The 16747-nt window shown below is 32.5% G+C and overlaps 3 protein-coding genes across 3 annotated transcripts; 1 reads left to right on the top strand and 2 right to left on the bottom strand.

Annotated features, from left to right (window-relative positions):
- The first annotated feature begins 758 nt into the window (after positions 1–758).
- Positions 759–3055, top strand: LOC132953559 (uncharacterized PE-PGRS family protein PE_PGRS46-like). Its single transcript, XM_061025951.1, has 4 exons — positions 759–1162; positions 1388–1605; positions 1723–2306; positions 2963–3055. Exons 1-4 carry the CDS (start codon positions 759–761, stop codon positions 3053–3055), a joined length of 1299 nt encoding a protein of 432 aa, XP_060881934.1.
- Positions 3056–7110: 4055 nt separating this feature from the next.
- LOC132942044 (zinc finger MYM-type protein 6-like) lies at positions 7111–8162 on the bottom strand. Its single transcript, XM_061010333.1, has 3 exons — positions 8013–8162; positions 7727–7904; positions 7111–7445 (listed from the first exon to the last, which is right to left on the bottom strand). Exons 1-3 carry the CDS (start codon positions 8160–8162, stop codon positions 7111–7113), a joined length of 663 nt encoding a protein of 220 aa, XP_060866316.1.
- Positions 8163–12573: 4411 nt separating this feature from the next.
- Positions 12574–14758, bottom strand: LOC132933781 (uncharacterized). The gene is made up of 2 exons (XM_061000056.1): positions 14659–14758; positions 12574–12977 (listed from the first exon to the last, which is right to left on the bottom strand). Exons 1-2 carry the CDS (start codon positions 14756–14758, stop codon positions 12574–12576), a joined length of 504 nt encoding a protein of 167 aa, XP_060856039.1.
- Positions 14759–16747: the final 1989 nt, after the last annotated feature.

Raw genomic sequence — 16747 nt, forward strand, 5'->3', positions numbered from 1 at the left:
GGCGCGGGGCTGCAGCGGCGGCGTTATTAGCATCTAGCAAACAAAACTATGACTATTGCAATACCGGTAAGTTAAACCCTCGGGCTAAACGATACGAAGTCACAAAGTTTGTAAGGAGAAAATCGAATCATAATCGCACTGACGCCGCCGTTTTGGACGAAAAACGGATGTCGTCCGACGGCGTCAAAAGCAAAGCGAATTCAAGAACGGTGATAAAAGCTCCGGTTCGTCCGAAAATGGATAAACCAGGCAATGGTAAGGAGCAGAAAACCGCTAACACGCTAAACGACGCTCGCAAAGTCCGGCTGGAAAAAACGATCGGCTCTCGAACAGACCAAAACCGACCGACAAACGTTAATAGGACAAACTATGCGTTGAAAATGGACGCCCGGAAAACAGTAGGTGAAGGCATTAAGTCCAGAAACAGTAAAAGTATCTTCACGATGAAGACGAGAGGCCGTATACCACCGAAAACGGAGATCGGTGATAATGCCGTAAATAATACGAGGTCGCTAAAACAGAGCGAATTAGAAAGCGGAGCGAATTTGCAACTCCAGCAGAAAAACGTCTCTAAGGGCAAACCATTGGAGGACAAACCGATTAAAGCACGTAAAGTTCAGCTCGAAAAAACGATCAGCTCTCCGACAGATCAAAAACTAACGACAAACGGTATTAAGATAAACGACGCGTCGAAAGTGGACGCCCGGAAAACGGCAGGTGAAGGTATCAAGTCCAGAAACAATAAAAATATTTTCGCGATGAAGACGAGAGACGACCGCATACCACCAAAAATGGCGATCGGTGATAATGCCGTAAATAATATACAATCGCAAAAACGGAGTGACGGAGTCCGGCGGATAACGACAAAAGACGACCGGAAAAAATTCGACGATCCGGTGCTCAAAATCGTTACTGATAAAAATCGGAAACCGGGACCGACCGAAGCGCTGATAAATGATGTTGTGGGAACCAAGGGAACTCAGGGGAAAACCGGCCCGTTGGCAGACCTTGAGGAAAACGACGACAAGCACAGAAAATTGTATAACAGCAATAGAACCATTATCGGTGGTAACGGTGCCGTGGAAAAATCAAAAACTACCAGGACAAGAAACAGTGACTCTGTTGTAAAAAAATCAAAAAACCCAAGTACTAAAAATGGCACTGGAAAACCTCGGGTGGACGAGAAGAGAGACAATACCGAGCTGTCGGAAACCAAGATCTCGCCGACGATCGACTACCACGACAACGCTTTGCGAAAGGCCCCCCGCGGTGGGATAAACAAAAAACCGGTCGATACGAAGAGAATATTTTCGGTGGCAGAGACCATCGACAGCCCACGTGCACCTACCAATGTACGAGACGACAACTACAACGGTGGTGTCGGCGGTGGTGTCGGCGGTGGTGTCGGCGGGGGTGTCGGCGGGGGTGTCGGCGGTGGTGTCGGCGGTGTCGTTGGTGGTGGTGGCTTCAGAGATGGTGGTGGTGGCTTCAGAGATGGTGGCGTCAGTGTTGGCGTCGTCGGTGGTGGCGTCGGTGTTGGCGTCGTCGGTGGTGGCGTCGGTGTTGGCGTCAGTGGTGGCGGCGGCGGCGGTGGCGTTGGTGGTGGTGTCGATGGCACCAGCGGTGGTGGAGGTGGTGTCGGTGGCGCCAGCGGTGGTGGAGGTGGTGTCGGTGGCGCCAGCGGTGGTGGAGGTGGTGTCGGTGGCGCCAGCGGTGGTGGAGGTGGTGTCGGTGGCGCCAGCGGTGGTGGAGGTGGCGCTAGCGGTGGTGGTGGTGGTGGTGGCGGTGTCGGTGGCAATGGTGTCGGTGGTGGCGGTGGCGTTGGCGGCGTCGGCAAAAACGTGGTGCCATCGGAAACCCTGATCTCACCAGCCATCGACTACCTCGACGATACTTTGCTAACGGCTACCCGCGATGGGATAAACGAACCGGTCGATAAGAAGAGAATGTTTTCGGTGGCAGAGACCATCGACACCCCACGTGTACCCGCAGACGTTCGAGACGACGATGACGGTGCAGGTGGTTTCGGTGGTGGAGTCGGCGGCAGTGGAAAGAACGCAGTTAACCAGGACACCGGAAAAGACCGAATATTTGATGAACGGTACCGGACTGGACCGGACAATTCTGAAACCGGACGTAACCGTATAGGTGAGCGGAACCAGGACGAAATCTGTAATAAAACAACTACGCTTACGGCCACGAATGGAGCTGGCAGTCATCGTATCGACGACAACTGTACGGATCACGACATATACAAGCTACGTATGGCTTGTGTTTTGGGTCAATTGGACCAATGCCAAAATCGAGTGAGTTCTGAGTCTTATTACGCAATATATAATTTATTAGGTATCTAAATTCTAAAAGAGCGCTTATACAACTATCCTGTATGTTTTTATATTTATATCCAAACACATTTTATAAGAAACCAATATGAGCTAAAAAACAAAATGTTTTAAAAATGATTGTATATATATTATATAAACATAGTTATATGTAGTCCCATTTATATAAAATTGTCGGTGTTTCGTTTTTACATGATTACATACAAAAACTTTTACTCGTTGGAAGAATCAATGGTTTTCACATCTTACTACATCTTACTATGATATTTACTATTCAAAAATTGTATTCTTACTCTTGCTTATTAATATTTAATACCATATTTCGTTAACGTGTTTTTGTAGTTTATCATAACGAATTTAAGACCGAGACCTCCCACCCCACCCCCTTATACACATGTGATGCCACTGCGTCTGAAACCTCGCGTGAAATTGATTCTGGTTGAACCACGGACGGATTCTGGTTTTCGTATACCTACTATAATTATGATAGAGCGTTACGTTTCCTGAATTTAAATCTTATCCTCAACAAATTGTTTAATAACATCGCTTTAAAAAAACCTAATGAATTATTTCGGAATTTAATAAAATAATACAGCATTTTGATTTATTTGTTCTTTTAGGAAACTGGCCTATATCAAGCTAAAAGAAAAGGAAGCAAATATGAAGTAACAGATCTTACTGAGAACGAATATTGTAAACTAAAAAATATGTAAGACAGTATGTTAATTAAATATGTTTATTTAATAACAATATGTTAACTAATTGGAAAGTTAGTAACTCTAATTCAAAATATATTGCAGATATTGTAAAAAGGTCTTTTTTAATGTAATTTAATATGACTTATAGTCTCCCTTTTACCATGGTTTAAAAAAAATTTAAAAAACGCTTATATTATTAATTAAAAAAAATTTTAAAAATTCAAAAATAACCATTTTGTAAAGTTATATATTTATAATATGGATAAAAAAACTATTCTGAAATAGGTTAAATTTTTAATGAATAAAAGTAACTTACATTTTCAAAAATACAGCATAATATTGTAAAATTGTAGTAAGTATGGAAGCCATACAATTTTAATAATACAGTAAACTCTCGTTATGCCGAACCTCAAGGGGAACAGAAAAAACTTCGAGGTATCAAAAACTCCGAGATATCGAGTTTTATTAAAAAATTTAAACTAAATGAAATACAATATGAATATGAAAATGTATATGAATAATAAATAATACGAATGCCTATTAATGCCGAATATATTGTTTTTTTTAAAAAAATCTGTCATTAAAGTTTGCTTAATATTAGTTGTTGTCCATTTCCACATGACGTGAAAAACTTCTGTCGTCTAAATTAAGATGATCAGCTACAAAATTCGATTTATCATCAGAAATAGTAATTGAAAACCGGCTTTTATGAAGCAAATTATTCGAGATAACGAAAAACGATTCATTTTATATCGAGTTATGGAGAGCAAAACACTATTTTAGTGTAATAGTAGTTTCAAGGTGAATTCAATGTAGTTCGAGATAACGAAAAATTTGAGATAGCGACGTTCGACATAATATTAATTATCTACTGTATTTTGAATTTCGAATTAGAGCCACTGACTCTCCAATTAATTAACAATACTGTATAATATAGTAAATATGATCAAAACCCAACTTATAATTTATCCAGATAAAGATACATTATTATCTAGATAAATATTAGATAAATTCATGTTTAATTCAAATTTTGCACATTTTCAAAGATACAGAGCCATAAAAAATATATTTAATTTAAGACATTTTATTAAAATAGGACAAGTAGTCATTTTCTGACTTAATACAAAAAACTTAAATTTGAAAAAAATTTAGGTTAAACCATACTTGATCCACAACATAATATTATATCAAATATTTTATCGTTTAACCTGTTACGCCTCGGTGTTAACACTTGGATTGCCTTACAAAATAATCTCTCCACTGGTTCTGAGGATAGAACTGATGTTATATTTTATGTTAAATTACATTTTAAGAACACCTCTTTAATAATAGGTTATTCGTCTAAAATGCCAGTATTTTTTTTTTAAAATTAAGTATGCTATTGCCAGTAAATTTGGATAACTTGAAGATTTGGATTCTGAATCAGTGTCAGTAGTGTCACTATACAATTCACTGTCCAAAATTCCAGTGACTTATTACAGGTACTGAATATTTCAACCATACATTTGAAATACTTTTTCCGAAGCAACGGTACATCTACTGTATAAAGTTCCAAAAAATATATAATTTTTAAAAGTAAGAATTAGAGAGTTAGTATCTACGATTATGTTTGTGGTTGCAAATTTACGATCAAATTTAATGTGCATGGACAACATTTTAAAGTCTGTGATAAACAAAATGAATCATCTGTATTATGTTGCTGTCAATCAGAGATTCCTAATCTTTTTTTCCTCGTTGACCACTTGGCCATCTATTAAATTTTTGTAAACCCCTAATATTCCATTTTTACAAATTAATCGAGGTGTTTTTGATAGCTTACACGGTATTACTCACTTAAATAGGGTTTACCATGGAGTGAAAATTTAAAAAATAAAAATGAGATAAGTTTGTGTTTTTATATATGTATTTTTAGATTCTGAGCGGGGCGATGGTTTTACAATGATGTTTATTTATTTTTATTTGTTATTCTGTAAACACTTTTTTCCCTCTAAACTTGCTCAAAAGTATCAAGTATACCATCTTTTCTGAAAGGTAATGTTCTTGAGCTGGTACTTTAGAGAAGTCATTTTTCGAAATAAAAGCGGTCAAAGGAGAAAAAACGATTTTATAATATTAAATAACTACGGACGACGTTTTCTACCAGAAATATTGCTTCAAATGAAAAATGACAAGAGATATTTTTTGTTGTATTTTGGATTTTGTTCCTTACGGTTTAAAGTTCGGAAAATTTTAGCCATTTTTGAGCTATTTATAGACATTTCATTTTGGGAGTTTTTTGTTGTAATTCGGTTAAAAACTTGAAATTTGGGTTGTTTACTTATATTAGCCTTACCTAGACATGGTAAAATTTTTAAAACATTTGAGCGACTTATGAGCTTTTTCTTTTTTTTTATATTTTTTTTCATTTTTATGATATTTCCTAATTATAAATTATAATTATAATTATATAAATTACCTATTTATATAAATCGTTCTTAAGCTGTTCTTAAAACGCTTTGTTTATCACCATTCACCATTTCACCATAGAAACGAATAAAATTAAATAAAAAAGATTCCCTCGTCCGCTCAGAATCGTTTTTTATCGAATGCAATCATTGCATTCAAATCGAATACAGTAAAATTACACTATCCTGTCCGAGGCCCGAAGGGACGATGGACAAACCCACCACCGAAATGCGCTGACCTAATTATTAAACAACAGAAATGTTGTTTATCGTTCGCGCATTATCGCTTACGCGTTTTTCGTAATAATTACGATGCATGGGTTTTTGACTTAAGGGGCCTACTCGTGTGTCTTTAATAAGTGGCAATATGCAATTTCATTGGCGCCGTTCATGGTATTTGTGTTAGTCCGTAGTCGTTAAAAATGATTAGTTTAAGTACCGGGCTATCTACACACGTGACCAAATGTCAACGGCACCGCCGAACATGAAAAGCCTGATTTTTTGCTCTAAACACGTTTTAGACGAAAAACTCACACATCGTAAGTTAAATTTGAAAAAGGTGGGTGAGTGGATGTCGCTTTGCTGTACAGTAGGTTACAAGTGGGTCACTGTGATGGATGGTGTTAAATTTGAATTCAATGATATAATATCAATGTATAAGAAAAAGATTCTGAGCGAAAACGGTCAGTCAGCCTATGATATTACCAAGTATATTTGATGATATTATTGTGAATAAAGTAATTTATAAATAACCTATTTACGTAGTGGAGCCTTTAAATTACTGGTGAAATTCAAAATGATACATCAAAGTAAAAACCTTATTCAAAATTTGCATTATTCTTCGGAAAAAATTAACTTAATTTAGATATTTTTGAAATAAAATAAACTTGAAGTTAACTCGTTAATGAGTTAATTATTTAATTAAATTACTTTACGTTTTAACTTAATTTTAACTTTTAACTCGTTAATGCCCAGCCTTGGTTATTACCGTATAACATCTACTTAAATAAGTATTAAACTGGAAAGTTTAATGGAAATTCAAAAGAAACAATTAGGTAGGTAATACAAAATAAAAATTAAGTAGACCTAATACATTTTTAGGTATCAACTTTTGTAAACGTATAATAGATATTTTTTTACATATGATACTATGTCCTATTTGGCAGAATTTCTATTGGGCATCCGTAGATTTCTGCCATGTCCGGGTTTGGGGGCCTCGCCGTATAGACAGTTGCCTACTCAGAGAGCGATGCTGTAGTCCAATAACATTTTTTGTTATAGGGTCTCCTAAATTTAATGTAAAACTGTCAAGGCCTCCCCTCAATCAGAATCATTAATTATTTTTTCTTAATGATACACTAAATTTACATGCACTATTTCACACAAATAAATTATTAAAATGTAAAAAAAAATAAATGTTTTTTAATATATTTTTAAAAATAAATATGCAATCTTATAGTTGTATAAAACTTAGAACATATATAAACAAAAGCGAATTGGTAATAACTATAAAGCAACACAAAAAAATTCAGTAACAATGTTGATTTGGTTTCAAACAAAGGCTAGGTTAATAATAATAACAATAATAATAACAATAATAATAATAATAAAAAAATGTGATTATTATTAATGTGACTGTTGGGCTTGCATATTTTCGCATAACATATTTATGTCAGGTGTGTTGTTTGAAACTGAAATACGCAAGTTTGCTTCTAAAGACTGTTGTGAAATGCATGATCTTTGTTTGTTTTTTATAATTTGAAGTTGTGAAAATGTAGTTTCACGAAGATATGTCGATGCGAAAGGTATTATTATAAGTAAAGCCGCTTTCAAAATTACAGGATACTCTTGCTGTCGTCTTAACCAAAATTCAGTAAGTTCTTTTTCATTAAATTTGGTTTCAAGAGTTGAGTTTTCTCTAATATTAATTAATTGCTCTTTTGGGGCCCATGAAATATGATCTTATTTCAAAGAAATAGAAAATGGTCTTTTTATCCAATCGTGTTCATTATTTTTATTTAAATTTGGAAAATATTCAGATAAAAATTTTAGCATTGAAGACAAATGATCAATTATTACACTCAACACTGGAGTTGTCATTGATAGCTCATTAACGGTAAGAAAATCATGTAAACTCGTTAACATTGAGGAATCTTCATTTTTAAATGCGTTTAACCAAGAAGACAATTTTTGGTTAAATTATTGAAGTTTTGAGGCAAGTATTAAATGTTGGTACTTTTACCTTGAAGAGATAGATTTAATTCATTAACTTTATCGAAAACATCTGCTAAATATGAAGCTAAACACATCCATTTTTCATTACTTAAAAGTGCAGAAAAGTCTGGTTTAATATCATGAAGAAATATACGGAGCTCATCACTTAGTTCTATAACTCTTTTCAAAACTTTCCCACGGGATAGCTAGCAAACGTTAGTATGGAATAGTTTTGTATTATGGTTGGATCCCATATCTTCACATAAAATTTTAAAAAGTCGAGAATTTAGGGCACGGGTTTTCACGAAATTTACCATTGATATTACATCATTCATAATTGAATTCAGTTCACAGACAATTTTTCGAAAAGTTAAATGTTCTCTATGTATAATGCAATGAACAAATCTTATATCAGGACTAACTTTCATCACTTCTGCTTTAAACCCTCTTATTTTACCAGTCATAGCTGCTGCTCTATACATACGCCAACACATTTGGACCAATCTAGTTCGTTTATAAGAAAAATATATATATATTAGTTTCACAAAAAAGTAAATCTTCATTTATTTCTAGATTATATTGATATCTCACAAATACCATTAACTAGACATTATTTGTAAGATCTGTCAATTCATCGAGTTGTATTGCAAAAGTGTCGCTACTTTTAATTTGAACTAATAATTGAGATTTTATATAATCCCCCATATAGTCTGTTCTTCTTTTAATAGTATCATTAGAAACAGGGATGGACCGTAATGCCTTTGCAATTTTATCACCGTGTACAATTTCACTTATTTTTATTGCTACAGGTAAAACCAAGTTTTCTCCAATAGTAAAACTTTTTTTAGCTTTAGAAATTAGTAAAACTATTTCAAAATAAGCTTTAAAAAGTGTTTTATTTAAATTAATATATGTTCATCAAAAAAACTACCTTCTTCAGATGCTTTTTTTTCAAAAAAATCAGACGTTTTTATTTTGGTGTTCGGGGAGCATAGTAATTAAATGTCTACTTAATTTTCCAGGCCTCAAGAAATCGTATATTGATAGTATAGTATAGTATAGTATAGTATATTTAAACATAATATGACACACATTGGTCGTTCTTCCATATTTACGAATGATGCAATAAAATACAATTTTATATATTCTGAATTGTACTTGTGTTTTTTTATTGTTTGCAGGTAAAAATTAATTTTTTCTTTGCTGGTTGTTGAACTAAAAGTATCTGTTTCTGGAATTCTTATGTTACTAGTTAAAGTAGAAGTATCGGATTTTATATTTCCTTTCAACCACTTTTCCATTTTAAACTTAAAATAATATTTAACACCACACGTCCACACGAAACGCAAGATAGCGTTTACAGATTATTTACAGAAATGTTATAGGGGTAACCACATCATTAATACATGAAAAATAACTATTTACACAGTACCAATCCCATACAAGTTTGAATATTCTTAACTCATTACTACTTATTATTATATTTTTATTAATTCATGTAATTACAGCGATAACTTATTATTAAATTAATAAATTATGCAGCGATAACTAGGTCCCACTAGTGACATTTCTACACGCCACTGTTGTAGCCTGTAAATACGTTTGCTCCGTTTGTTTTGTCAGGACTCAGGATAAAATATACGTTCAACAATCTAATATTGAATGTTTAAAATTTTCTAATCAAAATATAATAAATAACAGTAATCCACGCTACCAAGGCCTGTACATTGTAAACAGCACGACAATTGCAATTTTTCATGGTTTTGATAAATGTTGTCAACATTTGAACTTGAAACACTTATAAAAAAAACGAGAGTATGTGAGCCCACCATTACACCTTGGGGAAGTGAAACTTCTGATTTTGTCGTAGGAATTGTTGGATCATTATTCATTGTTAACTGGAGTTTTTCCCGCAGGAAATTTTTTAATGGTTCCGAGTCTAAATCTTACTTTAAAGTCCCTACTTAAAATCATCGGTAATTTGTCCATTCCGGTGGCAATCAATGCTGCACCGTCAGGTGTATACGAAAGCAACTATGTATGTACGAATTGGATTATATCTTTTATGTTATTATTTGGTAAAATGTAGGCTGCTATAATAACTATAAATGCATTTGGCCTTTTACACTCAGCGATACACGTATCACCAATTCCTGTTGATATTGCTGCAGACACATCCGACGATCGTCCTCTAGTTAAGACAATAGCAGGAGTGACAAGGTGTACTGTGTCCTTAGTATTATGATAAATAGCTACTCCTCCATGTGATATTTCGGGTCGACTATATTTTACCACACAATTGAAAGTTGGAATATGGATATCCTCATCAATGCCGTTAGAGAGCTTTTGATATACCTCTGAGAAAATCAAAATTTTTGAATTTTCTAAAACGTTATCACAAATGTCGGGATTATGGGTTTCAAGACCATGACAATTGAGACTGTAAATCGACAGTCCCTGTTGGTGTTTACTAATGAAATCATTTATTCGTCTGTCAATTGTTATGAGTGGTTGGGCAGAAAACCGTTTAAATTCATCACAGAGACGTGATGTGGATTCTGTCATCCTTTGACCATGATAGAATTTCTTTTCATTATTTTTAGTGACGATATACAGTCCTTCTAGACTAGCAACTCGTGACAAAGCTACATAAAGTAAAGAATTTTTATCTATAATTATTAAGTGTTGTCTTTGTTGGTAAATAGATAAGAGTAGCACGTACTGGTGGAAGCTGACGTAAGTCATCGATAAGAATAATATCCAATCCACCAAAGCTTTCCTGACAGTTGCCTGTGATTTGTTGCAATCGTTAATTATTTTTTAACAATAATTGGGCGCTTCTTATGCTTATTTCATCAATAATAATGACTTTAACGAATTTGAACAATGAACGATACATCTGACAGACTTCTAGAGATAATAATAGTAATGTATAAATCGATATTTTAAAAGCTGTGTGAACTATTGTTCCATTTATAGCTACTGAAGCTTTTCCAGTTGAAGCACAAGCTATATATGCATTGCAATAACTATTATTACTTGTATAACGAAATAGTATCCAATTTATATAAATTATAAAATAATAAAAATCGTTCTAACATGATATTTGAAACTTATGACTTAGGTATTGTTGTATATGTCACGCAAAGGCTTAGTGTAGGTATATAACAGGTATACTTCAGTTGCCGATTCCCAAACCGTCAAACCGTAGATTATTGATACCAGCCGTAAAAGCTTATTTAAATTATCCTTTTGGTGACCACGATAACAAGTACTGCACAAAAAGATAATTAAACAGGGTCCAACAGGATTTACACTATACAACTCTAAGGTTACTTTCGAACTACTTTACTGACCACGGTAACGAGTACTAGATGTTCGAGGGTGAGATCTCTTTAACCTAGACAAAGTTTTATTCATTCTTAACTGACCACAATAACGAGTACTGGATAAGAAAATAAGTATAACAATGTCCTCGACTACCTTTAAAATCGTTTTTACGCCTCAAAACGTCTCTGTATGCACACGTAAGATAAAATACTCTAAAATAGGAGTAAAGAAAAACAAATACATAACACTTGGTTAAAAATAATTTAAATATAATAAAAGATATCAAAAATAAATGATAAAATATGTAAAATATTGGTCGTTAGCTACGATACTTTGCGAATGAATCGAACAGCCCCGCTCCCGTCGCCTTATGTAATCGTTGCAATTTTGATGACTCAGCTTTATTGACTTCTACTTCGTATGTAATCGTTATTTTAATATTTTATAATTTTTTTTTTAGTTATGTATATATACAACAGTACTTACTAATGTAGGTACTAAAAAATAAAAAAAACCTATCTCGTCAAACTAAGAAATGCGATATTTTTTGAAAACGGATGGCTGGAGAATTATAAACTTACTTACATACGTATTATACCTATTGGCTATTACTATACTAAGGCTCACGAGAGCCCATACGTGCTAACGCGTCCGTCGCTGCGCATCGGTTCCCCTTCCATACGCCAAATCATACCGATCGGAAATCGGCCGGCAACGATCGCGGACAGCCGTCGTTGACATTCGTGCATACGGAGTGAATACAGCTAACACGTGTATATTTATAAATAAGCAGGTATACCTAATATGGTAATGAGTTAACCACATAAAAAAAAATAACGATATCTCACATAATATTATACTGAATTTATAAAAATTAATACCGGTTATAATATGCTACCCCGCGGCGATTCAATTAATTAGCTGTGTTTTTATGACCCGCTGTATTCACGTTGCCGAGTCCCCACCGGACGGCACTATGGTGGAAGAAAATTCGGTCGGCAGTCGTCACTCTCGTGGGAATAATATTACACAAAGTTGACTAGTGTATACTGTATCTTCCTTTGACACGCGATTTTTGGTATAGGCATTACCTATACGCAATACCAGCTTATCCTCGGAAAACGGATGACGTTTTTCCGATATACTACGAAAGGCTCATACTCACACATATTATATAATAAATATACAATTATAGTGTATATAATAAAAATATATATATATACAGTAGCCAATCGGATTTTATGCGAGCGTCTGGATACTTATCGGCTATAGCCTATATTATTACAACCCACGGGTATCATTGTTGTATTATGGCAGCGTTATTTTATACGCCACTGCGCCTAATAATAAACAACAGCTAACCCATAAATAAGTATTAATTAGGTACACATATAATTAAGTACCTATTGGCTATTACGCATTCGAACGAAAATAGCAAAACCATATAGGTACTGAAGCAAATGTTTCAATAAATCAAATTTATTTTAGTTACAATATATATAAATATATATGTGCTATACATGGTAGGTACATTCCTCGTTTTTTTTACAACTTGGGCTTGTCGTCCTTCGCTGGTGGCTTACTGACTACGGCTAAGTAACAGAACGCTCCACACTTAGGTACAGGTTGTGCGGCCAAAAAAGCGCCACCGTCAGGTGATTGTCTGTACAACATGGGCTTTTCAGTGTCTTCGCTGGATAGATCACATTCCCAGGCACCAGCGCCTTTTTTTCCGTCCTTGCCACTAGCACTGGGTGAGCTGCCCGTCAGAAGGTACGTCAGACTGCTGAGGGGTAACGACGGCGGATACTGGTTGAATGGTGCCTTGATCTCGCCCTCCTGGACGGCCGTCACCAAGTGGAACATGAAATCGTTTCGGAGCTTCATCTCTGCGACCGTCTTATTGCTTGCCAACAGTTTGTGCACCCAACGGTTAACGCTGTGTTTTTCTGTGACGAAAAAACGATTATTATGAAGAGGCGGTAAATGGTAATGTATGTTATATTTTACTGGTGTGCAAAATAAGTGGCACAATCGTACAATGGATCATGATTATATACATAAAGGTTACAGCGTGGCGGTGACGAAGCAGTGAATACAACAAAATAATAATTTAAGTATAAAACTAAGAAAGGGCAGAATTTTTGTCCCAGGTGGTATAATTTGAAATGTGTCTATAATCTATTATAATACATACAGGATGATCTATCTAACATTTTAATGTAAGACTCTCATAATTTCAATAAGTATCAACATTTTTCAAATTTTTCTTTTTAGATTATCACAATTTCATAACATTTAAAAACTTTTTATACCCCTGCACCTGTTATAATTTATATAAAAACATATTTTTGTAGGTGAAACCACAAACAACTTTTGATATTTAAATGATGACATATGTAACCATAAGATTTAAAAAATTATTTTTATTATACATTTTTATTTTTGAATAGATTGTTGGTAAGATATGAATGTAAAAATTTAATTCTAATGAACAGACTGTGTTTTCTTCAGCAGTTCAGCTCTATATTTGGTAAATTTACTCAGTTCTACTCAACCTTAATGTAAATACATTTTAGGTTACCTACCTAAAAATTGGTGTCACTGAGCCACATGCAGTTTTAGATTATACTATTATATTTTAAAATATTGTTTATGTAATAAGTTCAAAAAATATTACTATTTTTTCTAGGTACGTTCTTTATAGTTTTTTAATTTATTACTAAGATAATTTTATATGCTTATAAACCAAGTTATAACTTATAGTACACCTAGCCCACAGGACTTCAAGTTTTTTAGCGTATGCATTATTTAGTACATAAAATGTATACATTATACAACCGCACATTTTATTATGTGTTTATTGTAACGATTTTACTCCAATTATGTAAATTATTTTTGTTAAATAATAAATTTGATATTCTATATTTTCCATATCGTCTTATAATTACCCTTGTTAAAATAATTAACATTCTCAGTCGCAAGGAATGATTACACACCAGCGCCGGAGCACACCCACCCACCAGTCAAGAATATGGTCTGTGTAATAAATAATAATATTGTTTATAAGTCGTCTGATTAGAGTAATCTGATTAGTGTCTCATTGATTTATAATAAATTTATATGATCAACTATAAAATAATAAGGACAAAGGTAAACATAATATACCAAAAGTTGCTAAGGTATCCTGTAGTGTTTTGACATGATTAATCATGTATTATAATATAATTATATCTCAAAAACTATTTAACTGAATAAATAAAAAATCTAAACGCAGAAGTTCTTAAAAAAAAAAATAATTTTATAAATTGATGAAATTCAACATAATAATAGGTAATATGTGTTACCATATAAAACTCCAAAGTTGATTCACGTTTACCTTAAAAAAAGATGATTATGTTAAGAATATTCATTAAATTTCAATAATTACAAAAAAAAAAGTTTAAAAGATAAAACTTTTTGAAATAATAAGTGTTTTGCGTGAAATAGATCACCTTGTATACTATATACTATAATATAATGTATATACAATTAGTAACTACTGTATTTATACATAATACAGTATTTACAACTAGTAACTACCTACTGTATTTATACATAATACTTATAATATATACTATAGTTAATTACCCTGTGCTGTTTTCAAATTCTGCATAGAAGTCTTCAACAGAAACAAATTGTAGTTCATGTCGTAGTTAAGTTCAGTCGAGTCTCCTACTTTCTTTGCCATTTTATATAATATTCTTCTGAAGATTTTTGAAAGATGAGTTAACTTTTTAAAAATTAGCTTTGAGTGAATGGATTTTAAAAATGTCTTCTCTATAAGACTGCTGTAAAACCAAACTGTTTATTATATACTGTTGCCTAGAAATTACAATTAGGTTTATTATTTGAGTTATTTAAAATATAAGATTGTTTGTTTATAACAATAAAGCCAATCAAAAAAAAAGGTGGATAAGTGGATGTCGCTCTGCTGTACAGTAGGTTACAAGTGGGTCGCTGTAATGGATGGTGTTAAATTTGAATTCAATGATATAATATCATTGTATAAGAAAAACGATTATGAGCGAAAACGGTCAGTAAGCCTATGATTTTACCAAGTATATTTGATGATATTATTGTGAATAAAGTAATTTATATATAACCTATTTACGTGGAGCCTTGTTTTAAATTTTCAATCCTTAGCCATAAAAGTTAAACATTTTATACATGTTTAACCACAAAATAATTTATAAATTATAAATTTAATAAATGTTTTCAAAATTTGAACTTTAAATGCTTATAAAAAAAAATTGTGCCTATGTATTTTTAATATACGTAGTTATATTGTAACAATATATCAGGAGCCTAGTAATACATTTTCACGCTTTTTGGCCTTACAAATAAAACTTTATTAATATTCATAAAAAAAAACTAAAAAAAGGTGGATAAGTGGATGTTGCTCTGCTGTACAGTAGGTTACAAGTGGGTCACTGTAATGGATGGTGTTAAATTTGAATTCAATGATATAATATCATTGTATAAGAAAAACGATTCTGAGCGAAAACGGTCAGTCAGCCTATGATATTACCAAGTATATTTGATGATACTATTGTGAATAAAGTAATTTATATATAACCTATTTACGTGGAGCCTTGTTTTAAATTTTCAATCCTTAGCCATAAAAGTTAAACATTTTATACATGTTTAACTACAAAATAATAATTAATAAATTATAAATTTGATAAATGTTGTCAAAATTTGAACTTTAAATACTTATAAAAAAAAATTGTGCCTATGTATTTTTAATATTTTTCAACTGCTATTAGAACGATATATCAGGAGCCTTATATTAAATTTTCACGCTTTTTTACCCAACAAATAAAAATTTATTGATATTTATAGAAAAAAAAACTAAAAAAATTGAAAACTGACAATGTCCGTAAACAGCTCAAAAAGGGTCAAAATATTTTCAACATTTTATGGTGTATAGAAAATGCTAATATAAACATTCAGTGAAATTTTCAAATATCTACAGTCATTCGTTTTTTAATTACAATAAAATAAGAAAAATGTTACATGAGAAATCAAGTGAATATCAAATGTTGTAAAAATATAAATTTCAGACGCTCATAAAAATTTAATTTAAGTTTCTTGTAGACATTTTTTTTTTTTGATAAAGGTAGACAAACTTATGAATAATCTTATATTACATTTTAAAATCTTAGATTTAAAAAGAAAAATTTTTATTTTTATTAAATAAGTTTTTAACTCAAAATAATTTGCTAATTTTCGTGATTTTTCCGTATTTTGTCAAAATTTGAACTTTAAATGCTTATAAATAAAAACTGTGACTAAGGATTTTTAATTTTTTTCATCTACCTTTGAAACAATAGCCTAGGAGCCTTAAAAAAAAAATAATAAAAAAAAACACACACATCATTGTAAAATCAATAAATTCATCGCTTCGCTCAGAATCTAATAATTTAGTTATTATTATTATTTTTTTTTTTATTGATCTTTGGCTTATACATAATATATTTATTTATGGTAGAAATGTTATTACAATAATACTAGTTAGGCTGGGCAGTACTGCGTACAATTATTTAGAGGAGTGGTAAATTATATTATAGTAGGTATTTTTTATTTTTTACTGGTTATCATAATAATATCAATCATTACATGTGAACCTATCTAATGAATACATATTAATAATTTAGAAACATTTTACTGCATCAGT

Source organism: Metopolophium dirhodum, chromosome 1 (assembly GCF_019925205.1).
Source record: "Metopolophium dirhodum isolate CAU chromosome 1, ASM1992520v1, whole genome shotgun sequence".
NCBI classification, from domain to species: Eukaryota; Metazoa; Arthropoda; class Insecta; order Hemiptera; family Aphididae; genus Metopolophium; species Metopolophium dirhodum.

Coding starts and splice junctions, on each gene's coding strand:
- LOC132942044 (XM_061010333.1), bottom strand. CDS start 8,162: ATGACTGGTAAAATAAGAGGGTTTAAAGCAGAAGTGATGAAAGTTAGT. Junction 7,905..8,012: donor TGAATGATGTAATATCAATG/GTAAATTTCGTG, acceptor AACGTTTGCTAG/CTATCCCGTGGGAAAGTTTT. Junction 7,446..7,726: donor ATTAAATCTATCTCTTCAAG/GTAAAAGTACCA, acceptor CTTTGAAATAAG/ATCATATTTCATGGGCCCCA.
- LOC132953559 (XM_061025951.1), top strand. CDS start 759: ATGAAGACGAGAGACGACCGCATACCACCAAAAATGGCGATCGGTGAT. Junction 1,606..1,722: donor CGGCGGTGGCGTTGGTGGTG/GTGTCGATGGCA, acceptor GCGGTGGTGGAG/GTGGTGTCGGTGGCGCCAGC. Junction 2,307..2,962: donor TGGACCAATGCCAAAATCGA/GTGAGTTCTGAG, acceptor TTGTTCTTTTAG/GAAACTGGCCTATATCAAGC.
- LOC132933781 (XM_061000056.1), bottom strand. CDS start 14,758: ATGGCAAAGAAAGTAGGAGACTCGACTGAACTTAACTACGACATGAAC. Junction 12,978..14,658: donor GAATTTGAAAACAGCACAGG/GTAATTAACTAT, acceptor TTTTCGTCACAG/AAAAACACAGCGTTAACCGT.